Genomic DNA, 17,437 nt, shown 5'->3' with positions numbered 1-17,437 from the left:
ACCCCGCCAGTGTTACGATCATCGCCGGTGCCAGAGTGAAGCATACGTCGACAACAATGTATACCAGCAAGGCCGTCGAGATCAAGAGACCAAGCAATAGCAAAGGGATGCTTCCAGGAACTGTTTTACATTAATAGTCATGTTATACACAAGCACTATTTCCAAACAACACCGTTAGCGTACCTTTGTATGGACGCTTGAGTTCCGCATGTGTGTAGCGCAGCTTGATAAATGCTGCAAAAATCAGCATCTGGTAGTAGGCTGATAGCGCATTGGTCATGTTCACGACGTCGCTGAAGTCGAGCTCGATAAGTATCAAGATGACGATGAGACTCGCAAATACGGCATTGTGCGGCGTGTTGAATCGCTTGTTGCGTCTGCAGTAGATGGACAACACGTATTAGTAAATTGAGCACAATATAATAGATACCAGAACTTACGCTTTAAAAATCGCCGGCGCAAGCTCATTTTGAGCCATTCCCATGATCTGGAACGATTCGCAAAACAGCTCCGCGATGTACATGCCTGCATTACTCCCAAAAGAAGCCAACATGATCCACGTCGAAAGGACAGTGCTTCCAATGGCCGACGCGATGCTCGAGAATGATCCGTCGTCCCATGTCGTCCAATTCGGCGAGTTGAACACAATCGCACCGAACAGCGGCATCAGGTACGTGAGGGCGATCAACAGCACTGAAATTAACATTGCCCGGGGGTATGTTTGTCCGGGGTTCCTCACTTCACCACATGCCAACGGCACCGTTGAAGTTCCAGAAGAGCGTATTGATTAACGTGGACCAGTCAATCTACAAGGACAATCACAGTTAGGATTGGTATTGTCAACTTCAACAACAGAGTGATTGTCACTTCAACCTGGTGAAAATGGGCTGGAGGCCATTCCATAGAGACAGCACCTTGCTGCACCCCGTTTGATCGTTTTAAAGGCTGTACCCAGGCCGCTCCAAACTTGCAAATTGTTTTCATCCCTCGCAAGTTGCAACATACACTCCTGATTGATCAGCATATCTTGACACAAGATATGCTCAAGATTCTTGAGTGTGAAGTTGGGTTATGTGAGTGACACAATCCAGAAGATGATGTTAAATGTTAATCGCCTCTTTGAATATTTTGCCGAGCTAACTTGGAAGATCCCAACCTTCACCTCCCCGAACCAGCGCGCTTATTGGAGGCTTTGCGAGAGTTTGACGAAACAGAACCTTGGCGCAACCAATTTCGGGTGGATCCCAGCCAACATCCAGCACACCGGATCCCACGTCTGGTGAAAAGTTCTTCAACGTTCAGTCCAAGACTACCTGATCAATTCCACTCCTCCATGTCACGCCGTCAGTTCCAGTCTTCGTGGATCCGTCTCGTAGTAGCAATTAGCGGCTGGAAACTGGATCGATCTAGTCTGTTTGTATAAGCTCTCCTAATCCACTTCTCGCTACTTGATTGCGTCTTCCCTAACATTCGTTTGTCTGATAGAGGCCATGTCAGACCCTCGGCGTACACCTGGATCTGGGCTAGATCCACCTTGGGGTCCAAGCTAAATCCATATCTGGATCTGGGCCAACTTCTGAGTCCGAGCCGGATTCACCCTGGGATCTAAACCGGATCCAAGCACGGATCCGAGCCGGATCCACCTCATAAAGTCGAGTCATAATCAGACCAATATGGTCCGAGCACTTGAAACCGAATTTGGTCCGGGAATCCTTGTACGTTAAACGCCACTCTTTATGCATAAGACATCCACCCCTTCCTCCTGATCCACACCCTTTCTGTGGACTCTTCTCTTCCCTTCTAATATGACCAGCTCACATCAGTGATTCTCCTCCTCCTGGTCCACACCCTACATGTGAGTCTTTCTTCACTTTCCCACCGACATGACTAGCTCTAATCCATGGACCCTCCCCCTCATCCTCTTCGTGAGCCTGCATCACGCCAAATCGATACCGACTCGTACGACCCCGCAAGAAATCATAGAGTAATGCCCCACAGTTCAGATCTGCCTCGTCTACCCAGCTGGGCTCGTCGTATTCTCGCCAATATACCAGAAATTCACGGTAAACTCGTCCGAATCTGGTCCGTTTCCCTGATCTCATGTCGGCGATCTTCTCGAATTCGAACTCATCCGCTTACAGATCCACGTTCCAGCTATCTTCTGGTAGGAAGACTTCGTCGAAATCCACTCGGTTGGACTCATCCACTGAAAGATGGATCTTAGGCCGCTCCGGATATTCTCTGACCAGTTTTAGCTTGGACACGTGTACTACAGGGAGCACGCGATATTCGGTGCCTGCCGTCTCCAACTTCACTGCGTATTCCCCTATCTTTTCGCTTACTCGGAACAGTCCGTGCCACAGATGGACCACTTACGGGCATATCCTTCCCTCATGTGACGGGGTCACACAGCACCTTGCGCTAGAGGAAGTTGGCTTCCGAGAGTTTACAAACTCTCAGTGAACGGCAGTTCACAGGTCATTTTACCTAAAGGGAGCTGGGTGACCAATTTAGGTAGGCTGTAAGCTGAGTATATTTATAGGTAGGCTAAGCTTGAGTTAAGTATACAAACTATAAGTCACCTATAGAAAAGCAATGTCATCAGCCAATGGTTGGCTTTGGACGACCTTGGTACCTTGTACCAAATATCCCGAAGTGTGACGTGTCACACTCCATGTAACTTGGGGTACACTTAGGGCTACGTACCCCGTTACCCCCCACTTAGGTTCGGTTTACGGACCAATCAGAATGAAGAAGTGTACGTCACAAACTTTCATTCTCAAAGTCGAAATACATCGACTTGGCCGCGCAAGAGCGGCGGAGGCTCACTTCACAGTTAGAGCCTCGAGCAGCGGTTGAGCGCTCTTCTTCTCGGTCCCCGCTTCGACCTCTGGCATGTCCCGTGGCACTGCGAAGAGCATGACGAAAGTACACTCCAAGGCTGCTGCCAGAAAGGTGCAAGCCAAGAGCACTTAGCCTCGCGGCAAATGTCCGCACGCCAGGGGGCTACTAAGGTAGCCTCCGAGGCGAGCGGCTCAGCTGGTGACGCGGCTGTGGGCAAGCGTGCGAGCAAGCGCCGCAGTCCGTCACCCTCGGCCACTCCAGACAACCGCCCGAGCCCTCGGTTCGCTGAACGTGAGTTCGACTCGGGCAGTGAGGAAGAAGTCAAGTACGGGAGCACGCACGATGCTTTCGTGGGCCCTACGGGAGGGCACAGCCCAGTGTCCAGCGAGCACGAAGACGACAGCGTGCAGTCGCTCGCTAGTGATCACGGCGACCACTGCCCCAGGACGTCGGTGCGCTCTGAGAGCCCGGCCGTCAAGGCTAATGGCACTCCTAAAGCTGGCGACGACGAGGAGAAGAAGCCTCGCCATCACTCGCTTGCCGGGTCTTGCGCGTGCTAAGGCCGCTAAAGCCGAAGGCGCCAAGCCTTCTAAGAACGTACGGCTTCGAAGTCTCCACTCCACGAGGAGAAGGAGACTGGGTACTCCAATCGGAACCTCTTCGGCTCCTCGGATGAAGAGGACGAAGGGGAGGTGAAAGCGGATGAGGGTGCTATTCCTGAGCCCCGGGAGATCACTAACGACCTCGACCAGCAGCAGGAGGACTACCAAGCTGCCCAACGTACGCGTGGGGGTCCGTTGGTAGCACTAGTCAGCCAGGTAGCTGCCATCAACTCAAGAGGGTATTGGCCCCCCGAGAAGAGCTCTGGGGCTGACCCCTTCCTGGAGATTCTCGTCGCTTCTCGTGGCCTTGTTGGTGGACACACCTCTAGGGACGTTTACGAATGTACCCTGGTCCAGAAGATGCAGTTGTTTGTCGACAACTTGGAGGCGGCTCGATGTGTGTGCTTCTTGCGCCACACCGTATCCCTCTTAAGGACTTCACGACCTGTCGTAAGAAGCCCGAGAACCGGGGTGGTCTCTACCCTCTCTGGGGCTATCCCTGGGTTCTTCCCGAGAACCGTCCTAACTGGAACTCATGTGAGGACATGTTCTGGGCTTGGGTGGAGTCTCTCAAGTACTCACCATCGGAGTTACGGGAACTCCATGAAGATCAGCTACTGTCCTGCATCCTGGACCAGCGGGATCTTCGTGTTCGGTTCGCCCACTCGGTCAGCAAGCGCATGCTGCCAAGGGACATTCTGAAGCGCGTGGCTTCTACACTGCGCGACAAAATCTTTTGGACACTTACATTTTTATCTATAACTTGGCTTCTAGAACGAGTTGAGACGTGCTATTTAGATATGTTCAGCCAATCCAATATGTCTATAGCTGGCATGTGACACGGAGCTAGATTTCCGAGTATGTCGGTAGGCTGGCATACAAGGAACTAAACATTGGGCTGCGACACGATTTTCGGACACACTTTTATCTTATTTTTTAGTAAGGGCAAGAACGATTGTCCTAAGCGAAAAACTATCAGTAATGCGTCTTATAACCGTTCTTTTGTGCTACTTCAAAGCATCGCGATGGCATCGAGTCCATCAACTTCATCAACTCGTCCATCGTAACCTAATCCCATGCAGCCCTCACAGCAACTGTTAGCTCAGGTACAGACGCATTCTGCTAATTATTACTGTACACCTTTCTTGCGAGGATTGCCCACACGTTCTCGATTAGGTTCAGGTCTGGGGCCAGTCGAGCACCGTCACCCTTTGCTCTTTGAAGAGCGCCTTGGATTCGTAGGAAGCGTGAATAGACGCATTGTCTTGCATGTACACAAAGTCTGTACCGTATTTAGCGTGCGCGAACGGAAGCATATACTCAGACACCGTGTAGAGGTAGTTCGACGATTTCTGGCGCCCCTCCAGAACAACCAATTCCGACTTTCCCTTAGCGCCAAAAGCGCCCCACACCATTAGCGACCCTCCTCCATTTTGGCGCGTCAAATAACGCCGAGCAGGACGTCTCAGGTCCCTCCAACAGTGTTTATAGCCATCAGGTCCATCTAGATTGATTTTTTTCTCGTCAGAAAAAATAATCATAGGCCAAACAATTTCTTTCTGGGCTGCAGACGAAAGCCTTTCCACGAACTCTAAGCGTGCATCCATGTACTCCTGTGTGAGTGGGAGCGCTCTATCCATCTATGAGTAGACTAAAAAATCAACCTTAGACAACAGCCTCTGAACGGTACGAACAGAGCATTCTAGCCTTCAGCTGCGCTGCCGAATAGTTTCCCGTGGCAGCCCCACGTACGACATGCCGAATCTGGCGGTCGGTGAGGCTCTTCGACCTACCCGGCTTTGCCGCGCGCTTGTCTTCAGTGCGCAGTACTGTACGTAGCTCACGCCGTCCGGCGACCTCTTGAGGCGGCGAGCTATCTCTCTCACCCCCACGTTTGCTTCGTGGACGCCCTTGATCCTCCCTCGCTCTTCGTCGGTGATGGGTGGTCCGCGTCCCATACTAATATGAAGCCAGAAGGGAGATTGATTGGATGACCGCTTAGGACAATCATTCTTGCCCTTACTAAAAATAAGATAAAAGTGTGTCCGAAAATCGTGTCGCAGCCCAATCTTAGTTCCTTGTATGCCAGCCTACCGACATACTCGGAAATCTAGCTCCGTGTCACATGCCAGCTATAGACCTATTGGATTGGCTAAACATATCTAAATTGCACGTCTCAACTCGTTCTAGAAGCCAAGCTATAGATAAAAATGTAAGTGTCCGAAAGATTTTGTCGCGCAGTGTAGCGCTCACGATGAGCGCGGGTACGGAGTGTCGTCAACGTCCGTTCCCCGTTCGAGCAAGAAACCCCGGACTACTTATGAAGCTGCCGCCGCTTCTGTTCCCAGATTGCGACAGCCTTCGGGCAGCCAATCAGGAGCCATTCAATCGGCTCCCACCAGTTCTCGGAGTGAACATAACCCCTCCACTTCACGAGGAGCTGTCGCTTACCGCGACGCCGTTGCTCCTGGAGAATCAGCTCCACGTGTTATTGGACTTCTTTATTCCGGTCAAGCAGGGGCGGAGGTGCCCTCGTACGAGTACGAGTACTCGGCGCCTCCCGAACGCTACTCTCGTCCGAGTGCTTCTCCTGCGGGTCCGATCCAGGGCCCTGAGGTTGACCGCCTTCGTCAACACGTCCTCGTGCTTGGGATTGCACTTGGCCTTGGGACTGGCGGGGATGCTGCCGCCCAGGCCGGGAATCAGGGCGAGCTCGCTCGTCTTGCGGGTCGCCTGGGCCTGTTGGACCGTGAGGTCTCGATCCTGCATCTGCGGGTGGACCGGCGGGCCTCTTCGTCCGATCTTGACGAAGCCTTCTGCATGATCCGACGTATCGAGGCTCTGCTGTCACGTCCGGAGATGCAATTGGCGCACTCCCGTACGACGTCGTACCGGCGTACTCGGCGTATGGCTCCTGGGTCCGTTCGTACGGGGGCCCTCCAGCGTACGGTCCCTTGCTGTTCCGCCCGAGGCTTGGGTGCCAGCTCCGACGCCCTCGTCGAAGTATGTGACCGGCCCTCGCTTCGAGGAGCTGAGCCAAGGTGGGTCTGCGAGTCAGCAACCCCCTGCGGATCATAGTACCGCTTAAGACGTCCAGCGTAGAACGTCGGGTGTGTCGTCATTGACTTAGGCAGTTCGATGGTGTACGACGCACCAGGCCTGACCAGGACTGCGAATGGTCCAATGAAGCGGTGGTTCAGCTTGTTGCTGCCGACAGAGCTGACAGTGTCTAGCGGTAGGCTCCTAGTGTCTAGTAGCACTAAGCCCCCACCTTAAATACACTAAAGTTTCCTCTTCCATGTTTGTCAGAGTATTCCTTTTGTCTGTCCTGGGCCGCTGCCATGGCATCGCGGACCCTGCTGATAACGCTCAGCTTGGTATCCACAAAGGATTCCACCTGTTTCCGCAGCGAAACTGGTCTCACATCTGAGACCTGGAAGGAAAGAGCTTTCCGAGCCTCTCCCCCACTTAGAATAGAGGAGTCAGTGTCTCCTCCAAGAGTGAGATGCCCTCTGCGGTGACGAAAGCCGTTCAAGTAGAGCGACGTGAGCCCCGTGGACGCGTGCACCGCGTTGTTGAGCGCAAACCCAACAGCTGGAAGCTGCGTCTACCACGTACGTGGTATTTCCTCGCGCACACTGCGCAGATTGTCCTCGAGCACTCGATTGACGCGCTCTGTCTGGCCGTCTGTCTGTGGATGGTCCGCAGTGGACATCTGTAGACGAGCTCCCAGTAAAGGAAACAGCGTTTTCAAAAATGCAGCCGTGATCCGCGGGTCTCGGTCCGAGACAATCGTCCCCGGGAGACCGTGATAGCGGAACACGCCATCGACGAACAACTTCGCGGTTTGTTCGCCTGTGACGGTAACGGACACTGGAGCGAGATGTACCATCTTGCTCAGCCGACACTCGAACACCAAAATTCCGTGTTGCCGTATCCGTCGCGGGAAGCCCAAAAATGAAGTCAAGACTCATCGACTTCCAACAGTCAGCCGGTACAGGCAGGCTCTGTAGTGGAGCCGAAGCGTGCCCTGCGGGTTTGACCCGCTGACATGTTTCACATGTCTTCACGTATCGGGCGACCCACTTGTACATGTGGGTCCGCCAGAAGTCCTGCGAGACCGACAGGAAAGTCTCCTCGCGGCCCAAGTGGCCGCTGGAGGGCGCGTCGTGCGCCTCCGCGAGGATGTCGAACTTCAGATCCTCGTCGTTGGGTACGACCACCCGTGGAGGTTCATTGGGCTCCACCTGGTAATAGAAAAGGTCATCCTTCAACTCATATCGGTGGAGCCGGGAGCGCTGTCGCGACGAAAGCCAGTCGGACTCCGCGCTCGTTCCTGTTGCGATGAACTTGACGATAGGTGCGACAGCCTCATTGTCCCGATACGCCCTACGTATCCGATCATATAGATCCGTTGTCACCCGTGTGATGTGGGCCGACTCGTAGTCTGGACGCCGAGAGAGGGCGTCTGCAAGCACGTTGAGCTTGCCCGGCTTGTACTCGACGCGGAAGTTGTACTCCGCAAAGAAGGGCAGCCACGTTGGGAGAGGTGAGGCGAATTTGTCGCCGTCCTCAAGGATGCGTGGTCTGTGTAGATCACGAAGGGCCGTTAGCCCAGAAGGTGAACTCGAAACTTCATAAAGGCATACTTCATTGCAAAGAGCTCCTTGTTGTGGGTAGGGTAGTTCCGTTCGGCGGCTTTGAGCTGCCTGGACCGGAACGAGATGACTCGTTCATGTCCACCCGTGTCGGCCTGCAGCAGTGCCCAACCCCTGGCATAGTCGGAGACATCGCAGACGACGCTGAACGACTTCGTCTCGTCCGGCAGGGCCAGGACAGATGCCTCTTGGAGACCGGCCTTAATGCTGTCACATGCATCCTGGTGCTCCTGCTCCCAATGCCTGTCGGCGTCCTTCTGAAGAAGGCCCAACAAGGGCTTAGCGAAGCCCGCGTACCCTGCGCTGTACTTGTGCAGGTAGCTAGTCAAGCCCAGCCAATTTCGAACATCCTTTTAAGATCGGGGCGTTGGCCATGCTGCTATGTCCTTTGACTTTGTCTGGGTCAGCCCGAACGCCCACGTTGCTTACGAAGAAACCGAGAACCTTTATCTCTGGTGACGCGAAGACACACTTGTCGGTGTTAACGTAGCGCTTGTTCGCTCGCATCACATCCAACACTCGACGGAGGTGCCCCAGATGCACCTCCATGCCCGCCTTGCCTCCCTCGGCACGGCTATGGACGAAGATGTCGTCGAAGTACGTCTGTTCGAAGGCACGTAGTGGTCTGAACAATTGCATCACCAGGCGGTTGAGCGTCGCCGGGGCATTAGACAATCCCTGCGGCATGACGGGCCACTCCCAAAGCATGCCGATTGGAAGGCTCACCGCGGTGAGCGGGATGTCGCTCTCTCGCATCAGGATCTGGTAGTATCCGTCTACCAAATCCAACGCACTGTACAGTACACTTCCAGCCATGTTGTTCAACAACACATCCTTTCGCGGGATTCGTGTTTGGGCCGGCACCGTCGCGTTGTTCAGCTTGGTATAAACATGAACTAGACGCCACTTTCCGTTCGGCTTCCGAACGCAGAAAGTTGGCGTCGAGTGCGGGGACTTCGACTCCCGCACCATGCCTTTGCCTTCGCTTTCGCAGCGAAGAAGGCATCGATGACCTCGCACTGTTCGCGTGGAAACGACCATTGTCTCGTGACACAGTACTCTGTTCCAGGCACGAGATCGATCTTATGTCGCACACCTCGATCTGGTGGGAGTTGGGTCGGTGGGTGTTTGCTCACCACGTCCGCATACTCCGTCACCAAAGGATACACCGGATCCTTGGGGTTCTTAAAGATCTTGGAACCCAAGCGCGTCTGACGCTTCTTGTTCAGGTCTTCCAGGACGTCCTCGTCCAAGACAGAGGAGGAGTTCAGCTCCTCCTGAGTGGTCTCAGGTCTTATGAACACCATCTCGGAAACCTTCCCAGACCTAAGATTGGCCAGGAAAGACTCGACCGTCATTTCCTCGAGGTTCAGTATCTCTGCAACCTCTGGCAACACTTCCAAGTGGACACCAGATGCCTTGACGGGTAAACCGGACTCGCCATCGAAGATGTGATAACACTCGCCCACCGGCCGTGTCGGAGGGGCCTGGGCTCGGACTCCGAGTTGCTTGAAGCGACGTCGATCTGAACGAGGTTCAGATTCGACGGCGACCGTGACGTGGAGCTTTGTTACTTGCGTCTGGGGATGTCGGAGCACCGACATCCGAGACACTCGAGGCTTCGTGTGGTACTGTATTACCCACACAGTAAGCGTGTCCGACGTCTTTCTCTTCAGTTAAGGTCTGGACGACTGTGTGTGGAGCTCTGTTACCCACCTTGAACACGCTATTACCAGCGTTCGTGACAGCTGCAGCTGTCTGCGGAACTATGTTACCCGCTTGTGGACCTAAGTTACCCACTTGGCTAGCGCCTCCTCTGGGCGCCGCCACCATCGAAGCGTCCTCGGAGCCGTCATATACGTCGACCACACCCAAGCATCTGCTGGATGCTTCGGTACCCTGGCAGCCCTTGCGGGCACCCCGGGTCCTGACAGAGGTGGGAACATGACTCATCAATGCTCTGTCGGACTTCACAGGGCGGCTGGCACCGATTGCCTTGCCTCGTGCTCCTCAAGCCAGGGCATGGCCAAGATCATATAGTAGGGATCCATGTCGAGAACAGTGAGCTGTTCGAGGCTGTCAAAGTCTCCAAACTTGACGGCCAGATCCACTTGGACGCTGGTGACAGTGACGACCTTCCCGTCGACCAGACCGTCCCGTTGCCCTTGCTTTCTCTCAAAGCATCGGACAACTTGTTGCTATTACGAGCAACCGTCTGGCGGCGTGCGAAATTCTTCGACGCCCCAGAATCGATCAAGATTCTAAAGGGGTAATCGTATCCTCGTACACATCCGTGTACTATGAGCAACCCGCCGCTGCTCTTCGCCGATTCGAGAGTGCGAAGCCTCCCAGAGACTAAGTCCCCGTGGTACGCGCCACCCGCGTACCTCTCACGAAGACTTAGTTCCTCCCCAGTAGGGCCCCCGCCACTACTGGTTTCCGGCGTTCCCCTCCCCGGGATCCTGGCTTATGCCGGCGAGTATTGAGGACGGGCTTGGGGAAAGTCCGTCTGCGGAGTCTTTCCGCGGCACAGTCGTGTTTGAAGTGGCCCATCTCCCCGCAGCCGAAGCAGCGAATGCCGCGCTGCTCGGCGGACCCGAGTTCCATGGGAACTGGTCCGTTGGGGTTCGCTCGACCGGGATTCGACAAAGAACTCCCAGGCCATGCTGAGGCCGGCGTGCGCGCCTGGCGATGGCTGTATTCTTCCTGAAGAGCCATTGAATCGCCCCTTCAAGGGTGCTTGACTGCACCCGGAACAGCTGAGTGCGCGCTGGGCCCACTCGAAGGCCGTCCATGAACACAGTCATCTTGATGTGTTCGTTGAGTGGGTTTCCCACTAAAGACGCCGTGAGCTCCCATATCTCTTGGACGTACTCATGCAGCTCACGCCTCCCTTGCTTGCACGAGAGGAAGTGCGAGTGCTGGCGGTACTCGTAGCTCGCCGGGAGGAACGCGGCTCGGAGCTGTTCGCACAGCTGAGCCTAGGATGTGAAACATCCAGGGGATGTTGCCTCCCGCGTGTACACCAAACTCTTAGCACGACCGCGTAGGTTGGAGAGTGCGAAAACAACACGAAGTTGCTCGACCGAGACCAGAGCCGCGTCCATCGCGAGCTCTACCTCTCGGACCCTGAAGTGTCTCTCACCTTCCTTCCCTTCATACGGCTTAACCTTCAGCCGTATTGGCTTCGGGTGTGGCGGATTTGTTTCCGCCGCCGGAGCCTGCAGGTTCTCCTGCACATGCGCGATGAGCCCCTGCTCGTAAGCGTCAAACGCATTGACGCGCTCGAGCTGCTCGGCCGGTGCTGACGCCACCAGGCTCTGCAGGGCCTGCATCACGAAGATGCCTGCCATCTTCCGAACCGACTCGACCTGTGAGTCGGTCAGATGGGAGAAGTCGTTCCTATCCATGGCAACGAGCTTCAGAGAGGTTCAGGTAGTCTGCCCGCGTTGGCGTGGATTGACTACAAGTGCTACCGAGTGTGACGGGGTCACACAGCACCTTGGGCTAGAGAAAGTTGGCTTCCGAGAGTTTACAAACTCTCAGTGAACGGCAGCTCACAGGTCCCTTTACCTAAAGGGAGCGAGGTAACCAATTTTAGGTAGGTTGTAAGCTGAGTATATTTATAGGTAGGCTAAGCTTGGGTTAAGTATACAAACTATTAGTCACCTATAGAAAAGCAATGTCGTCAGCCAATGGTTGGCTTTGGACGACCTTGGTACCTTGTACCAAATATCCCGAAGTGTGACGTGTCACACTCCATGTAACTTGGGGTACACTGAGGGATACGTACCCCGTTACACCTTACCCGATCCAAGTATAGCCATACTTGCGATCCAACCTGGATTTTATGTGGACGGGCATCTTCGTTGTGTCGATCCGCTCGATCCTGTATCGTACTTCGCAACCGCTCGTTCACTTGGGATCTGGCTTGCCGGTAGTATTTCTGGACCTGGTATCGCCATCGTCTTGGGTCTCGGTTTCACCTCTTGGCACTGCCCACCGGAATGACCGCTTCCAAAGTGGACCTAGGATCCCATCCATGTACCAAGTAGAACGGGGTATCGCCCCGGATCCTGTCCTGTGCGGTATTCATTGCGAAGGTAAGTCGTTCTGCGTACTCATCCCATTCCCGCTGATCCAGATCCTCGAATTACATCTTGAGCGCCCTTGTGATCGTCTGTACCATGCGTTCGGCAGCTCCATTGGCTTGAGGACGATATGCCATAGTTGCCCACTGTCTTTGCCCAAGGATCCTGTTGAAGGCTCGAAAGGAATCGGAAATAAAACCTGGCTCCCGATCATGACGAATCATCTCACTAGCTCCAAATCTGCGAAAGACACACTCCTCGTACGCTTCGGCGATGGTCTGTGCAGTTCTGGATGCGCTAGCCTTGGCTATCACGTATCCGATGAGCATATCCAGCCAGATCAACAACTCGGTGTTCCCCTTGAATGACTTTAGCAGAGAGGGGATGTGACCCATTGCTATGATTTGGAGCGGATAAGTCGCCTGGACGTTACCTGGAGATCCCCCCCTCGATTGTGGGCCTGTCTTTGCCTGTCTCACTAACCACGCATTCACCGACATATCGTTGCACACTCTTGAACAGTCCCCTCCAGTGGAAACATTCTCGGATCCATTCATGCGTGAAGACGGCATCGAACTCGAAGAAAGTGCTTTCTCCGCTAGACGTACGGTTCCTGTCGAGTGCAAGCTTCCCAGAAGGGTAAAAGAAGACGAAGCGCGACTATAATCCGGGATTTCGCCGCGCAAGTGAGAACATTTTCTCCGAAGACTGCTGCTTTGCGTTTCAAACCCATTCCCCGCCGGCCAAAATGTCCGATCCCCAGCCGCCTGGCATCGCCAGTTTCAGCGGTACTACCGCAAAACAGAAGCGGTTTTGGGCTATACTGCCTCCATTGACAAAACCGTCCGGGACGACCATACCGTCGCCCACGGCCGTACAGCCTCATTGACTATGCTGTCCGGAGCGACCATGCAGTCACCCACGGCTACCCAGCCTTAGCCTATACAGTCGGAACTGACTATACGCTCGCCCGCGAATACACGGTGCCCAGATGCTACTCAGTCAGTATCGGATAAGGTATGTGCTATCAACGAGATAACATGACGTAGCCGGTACGATAACGCAATGAATTCCAAGCCCAAAATCACCTTCAACACCCTTCGTATCTTATCAAGGCCGACCTCAAGTCAGCTTAATCAAGCGGGCGGTCCCGAGATATATGCATCGCAGGCCATCACGGATATACGGTACCTAGCCCCCGACCCAGGGCCATCGATGCTCGTCCTGTCGTATCGAAGCAAACCGCATACCGGTTGCATGAGATGCACGTCGGCGACGAAACCTAAATCGAGAAGCTCAAGGGGCTGAGCTCACAAGAATCATGGCCAGACTGGGCATTTAGGCACCAGAAATTGATTACCCTACAGCGCGAGAGGGACCGGACTGCCCTGTGCACCTGCTCAACGAGCCATTACAACGCGCGCTGTCAGAGCTCGCACGCCAATCGGCGTCATCGTTACCAGCTTTCTTGGAGCTAGTCCGACGGCAGGAAGAAGGCGACTATCGTCCAAACAATAACTTAGCTCCGGTGATCCCTGACGAACTGTACAAGGAATACAAACACTTGGACCAGCGAGAGAAGATCACTTGGGAAGGCGTCGAAGTTCACCTTAACGAGACTCCGCCTCGGCAGCTATCTCGGCTAACGAATCTTGGCTCCGCTCGAGACAGGATCAACATTCTGCGCAAGAATTCCCCAAAGGAGCAAGATGCCTAGAGGTGCCTGGTTCTCGACATGGACCTTATCGGTATTTCACACAGCGTCATGGACCGCTCTCTCCGCTACGCAATGGCAGCCATTCTGGGTGCGGATGCCATAAGCATCGAGAGGTTTACCGATTGGAAGACGCGACAGCGCGTTCTTGGGATCTAGTTCGGTTTCGTCGATGAATTGGTGGCGCTTCCCTCTACCAAGGTAAAAAAGCTCAAGATTGTCGCCTCTGTCTACTATCTGATGTCGCTGACTAGGAAAGGATATCGATTCCGCATGAGAAGCTTACGTCACGTAGCGACATGCAATCGAGCAGCGAGACCGTTCGTGCAACGACTCCGACAAGAGTCCCAGCTTCCACCGTTTCCAGAACGTCGGCGTGGCAGACGCGATGCGAGAGGACTTACAGTGGTGGTGGTTTTGTCTATACAATTCCAACTTGAGCGTTGTATATTTTTAGAATTCTTCAACGCTCTTCCTCCGCCAGATATTGTGATAGAAATGGATGCATCTGGTTTTAGGCAATGCGCGCTCGACGTGCTTGTAAAGTCGGCACTGGCTTATGTATTCACTCCATTCGAGCTCGAGCTGGTCGCGGATTTAATCCGGAGCGCCCAACGGGTTCGACATCATTTTCCGCGAGCTCCTATCGTGTGCGTTTGATGCACACGCATGGGAAGAACGCTGGGTCTCGGACAGCCAAATTGGCGGCAGGCCAAGACAAGTGCATTTCCGTATCGACAACCTATCTGCCGTCACAAGGGCAAACAAAGCTGGTCTCACGCACCCCTCAGACACAAGGTCTTTTTCGCCTGCTCAGCTGGTAAGAAACGACATACCGGCTTCGCTTCTCAGGATCCCATCTCCGGAACCGACGATACCCACGCCGACAGCGGCTGTCGTATCACAGCTAACCCATCGCTTGCATCTTTAATTCGCTCCGTGAACCCCTGGCTGGTCACAGGCGTCCTCAACGGTAATTCTCCAGGGCCTAATGAGCATCTGGCAACATATCTCCGCGAACTCTCCGTTACCGACTCCACGTTTGATCAATTCCGCGTGGTTCTGAGCTAGTGAAGCAGCTGGACTATCCGCAGAGAGATTTATCCCTATCTCTATGACGCCCGACTCCCTAGCAAAGTGCAGTACATATCGGAACTCGGTCTTCCAGTTTGCTTTGTATTCGGTGGCCCCATCCGAATCGGATCGCCATGGTTTTGCTGCATCTGCCTATGATTTTCCGATCGAACACCCACAAATCCGCAAGCTTGCTTTCGAAGCCTGTCGATAGTTCATCCTAGCGACCAAGCCCTTGGGGAGGTGTGCTTGGCGTTCTTCTTTCTACTAAGACGTTCGAAGGTCGTGGTCAGTCGAGGTGGGTCCTTCACGTGATTCTCGCTACGAGCTCAAGACATTGCGGTCGTGGATTATTCGGGGCAACCTACTCTGCATTGGCCCAGGCCGTATGGATGCGTCTAATCGGCTCCAAGTTGAAACTTCAACAACAGGAATGCTTTCTCGCTCTGGCCATCAATTCTTTGTCCCATCTTTGGGGCTCTCATTTTTCTTCAAGCCAGGAAGAGCCTCCCTGTCAGCTTTCCAGCCGCTGTGTACGTGTCCCGCTGTGAGCGACTAGCATGTATATCGACCGAAGACGTGTTCAGAGCCATCAAGCGCGCTGCAGCTCACGCCAGCAAAGAACCCCGCCGACTCATCTCGCATTCTCTTCGCGCTGGAGGTGCCGCACACATGTACCGCTCTAGTGCAGATTCACTTACAATCCAGATCCACGGTCGCTGAGTTTCTGACGCATACAAGACCTACTCCAGGCTCTGCAAGGAGTTGGTCACCACGCTATCGGCGAGCATGGTGGCAGGTCCAACGGGGAATACGACTCTACATTAGTGGGGCAGACTGCATGACCATAATTGGGGGCACCGCTCTCCTCGTCCCGTTTTCGGCTCGAGCTGATCGCATAAGCTCTCATTATTGTTTTGCTCCTGTGACCCCAAAACATTGTGGAAATGTGTATTCCATAGTGAAGCAAGGCGAAGCAAAGAAAATGTGTTTTCCAATTCATTTTATCAAGACCGGTATACCGACTACATACTGGTATGTACTTCTCCTCGCTTGCTGCCATCCACACGTGGCGTTCCCTCACTTTACATGTGGAAGAACAAGCTGCAAGCAGACAAGAAAGACCTGTCAACTCGTCTCGTTTCTTTTTGGCTCGAGCTGATGTGTTCATCACATAAGCTCTCATTAATGTATTTGTTCGTTTGACCCCAAAGGGTTGTGGAAACCATACTTTATCAAAGTATAGGAATGGCTACCGATGGGACTGTCTGTAATCTTGTACAACTGTCGTCGGGTTCATTCTTCAATTGGGTCGCTTGCGCACCATCTTTAAAACTACTCGGGCATGTAAAAGTGTCAAATGCATATTTTGAAAACTGATTGAAAGTCATATTTATAAAGTAGCTTCGACGCGGCAGATACAGCGGCTGCGAGGCAAGCGCAGGAGATGCTTACGCACAAGAAGTCCTAACTTTTGGACTCACTACGGCATATTATTTTGCTACCGTGGTGATGTAAAACTTTATTCTTATAAATTTGTTTAGGAACATGATTAGGTTGTGCTAAGTTAGCAAGTCTAATTTTCATAATATTAACATTTTGTAGGTTTTTAATCATCTATAATACTTACGCGACTGCGAAGCAGGCTTTTCTAAGAGCACATGAATAGACTGAGTAAGATAGGCAAGCCAATATACCCTAATTCGTTTTTTTTTGATATTTAAGTTTATGCTTACAACATTTGAATAGTACGGCACACTCATGTATCTACCGCTTTTTGGATACTGTTTCATAATATTTTTTAGGCATGTTTTTGACATGTTTCTCAGCCGTGCATTAGACATACCAATAGCGGGAATCTAATGGCATCGTTTCACAGACGCTTCTGCCGAGGGAATCAGATTCATTAATGTACCGGTTCCGGCTACCGGCTTCAGTTACCGGCTTCATCCGAATTAATGTGTTTGAGCTGTCCCAGCAGCACACTGCACTGCTTTCCCAGAATAAGGGGGCTACACGCTTCTATATTTATGTAAGATTGATCTCTATGTGAGCAAAAGTCGCATGGGACAAGCGTTGCCTTTAAGAATATGACCATAATTTTCTCTGGGTTACGCGATTAATACCTCATCAGAAGCAGGTATGTTTCGACCGCAATGCCTGTAAGGCGTGCGGGAGAAATTGTGTTTTCCACTTCAGTTTGCTCAATCTACCGGAGCTCCACTCGCCAGTCATCCTCGCCTGTCATTATTCACTCGAGAATTAGCTCCTACAGCAAGACATCCAGCGAAGAGGGGTTTTCCTACTCCACCATGAACACCAATCAGGAGAACAGCAGCTCTGCGACCAGCGCACCATCAACGCCCCAGGCAACGGCAACGGCCGCGACGATCGCGAACAGCGAAATGGCTCAAGTCGTCGACGTGACAGGTGGAGACGAGCCATGGACCGCAT

At 53.2% G+C, this 17,437-nt stretch overlaps 1 protein-coding gene across 1 annotated transcript; it reads right to left on the bottom strand.

Moving 5' to 3' along the window:
- Positions 1 to 142: 142 nt before the first annotated feature.
- PITG_01163 (Amino Acid-Polyamine-Organocation (APC) Family) lies at positions 143 to 706 on the bottom strand (the record flags this gene model as incomplete). The annotated part of the gene is made up of 2 exons (XM_002907797.1): positions 143 to 377; positions 441 to 706. The coding sequence occupies 2 exons, from the start codon at positions 704 to 706 to the stop codon at positions 143 to 145; spliced, it is 501 nt and encodes a 166-aa protein (XP_002907843.1).
- Positions 707 to 17,437: the final 16,731 nt, after the last annotated feature.

This window comes from Phytophthora infestans, genomic scaffold, assembly GCF_000142945.1.
Source record: "Phytophthora infestans T30-4 supercont1.2 genomic scaffold, whole genome shotgun sequence".
Lineage (NCBI taxonomy): Eukaryota > Oomycota > Peronosporomycetes > Peronosporales > Peronosporaceae > Phytophthora > Phytophthora infestans.
Note: the sequence above shows the minus strand (reverse complement) of the source record. Positions and strands in the feature narration are given on the sequence as shown.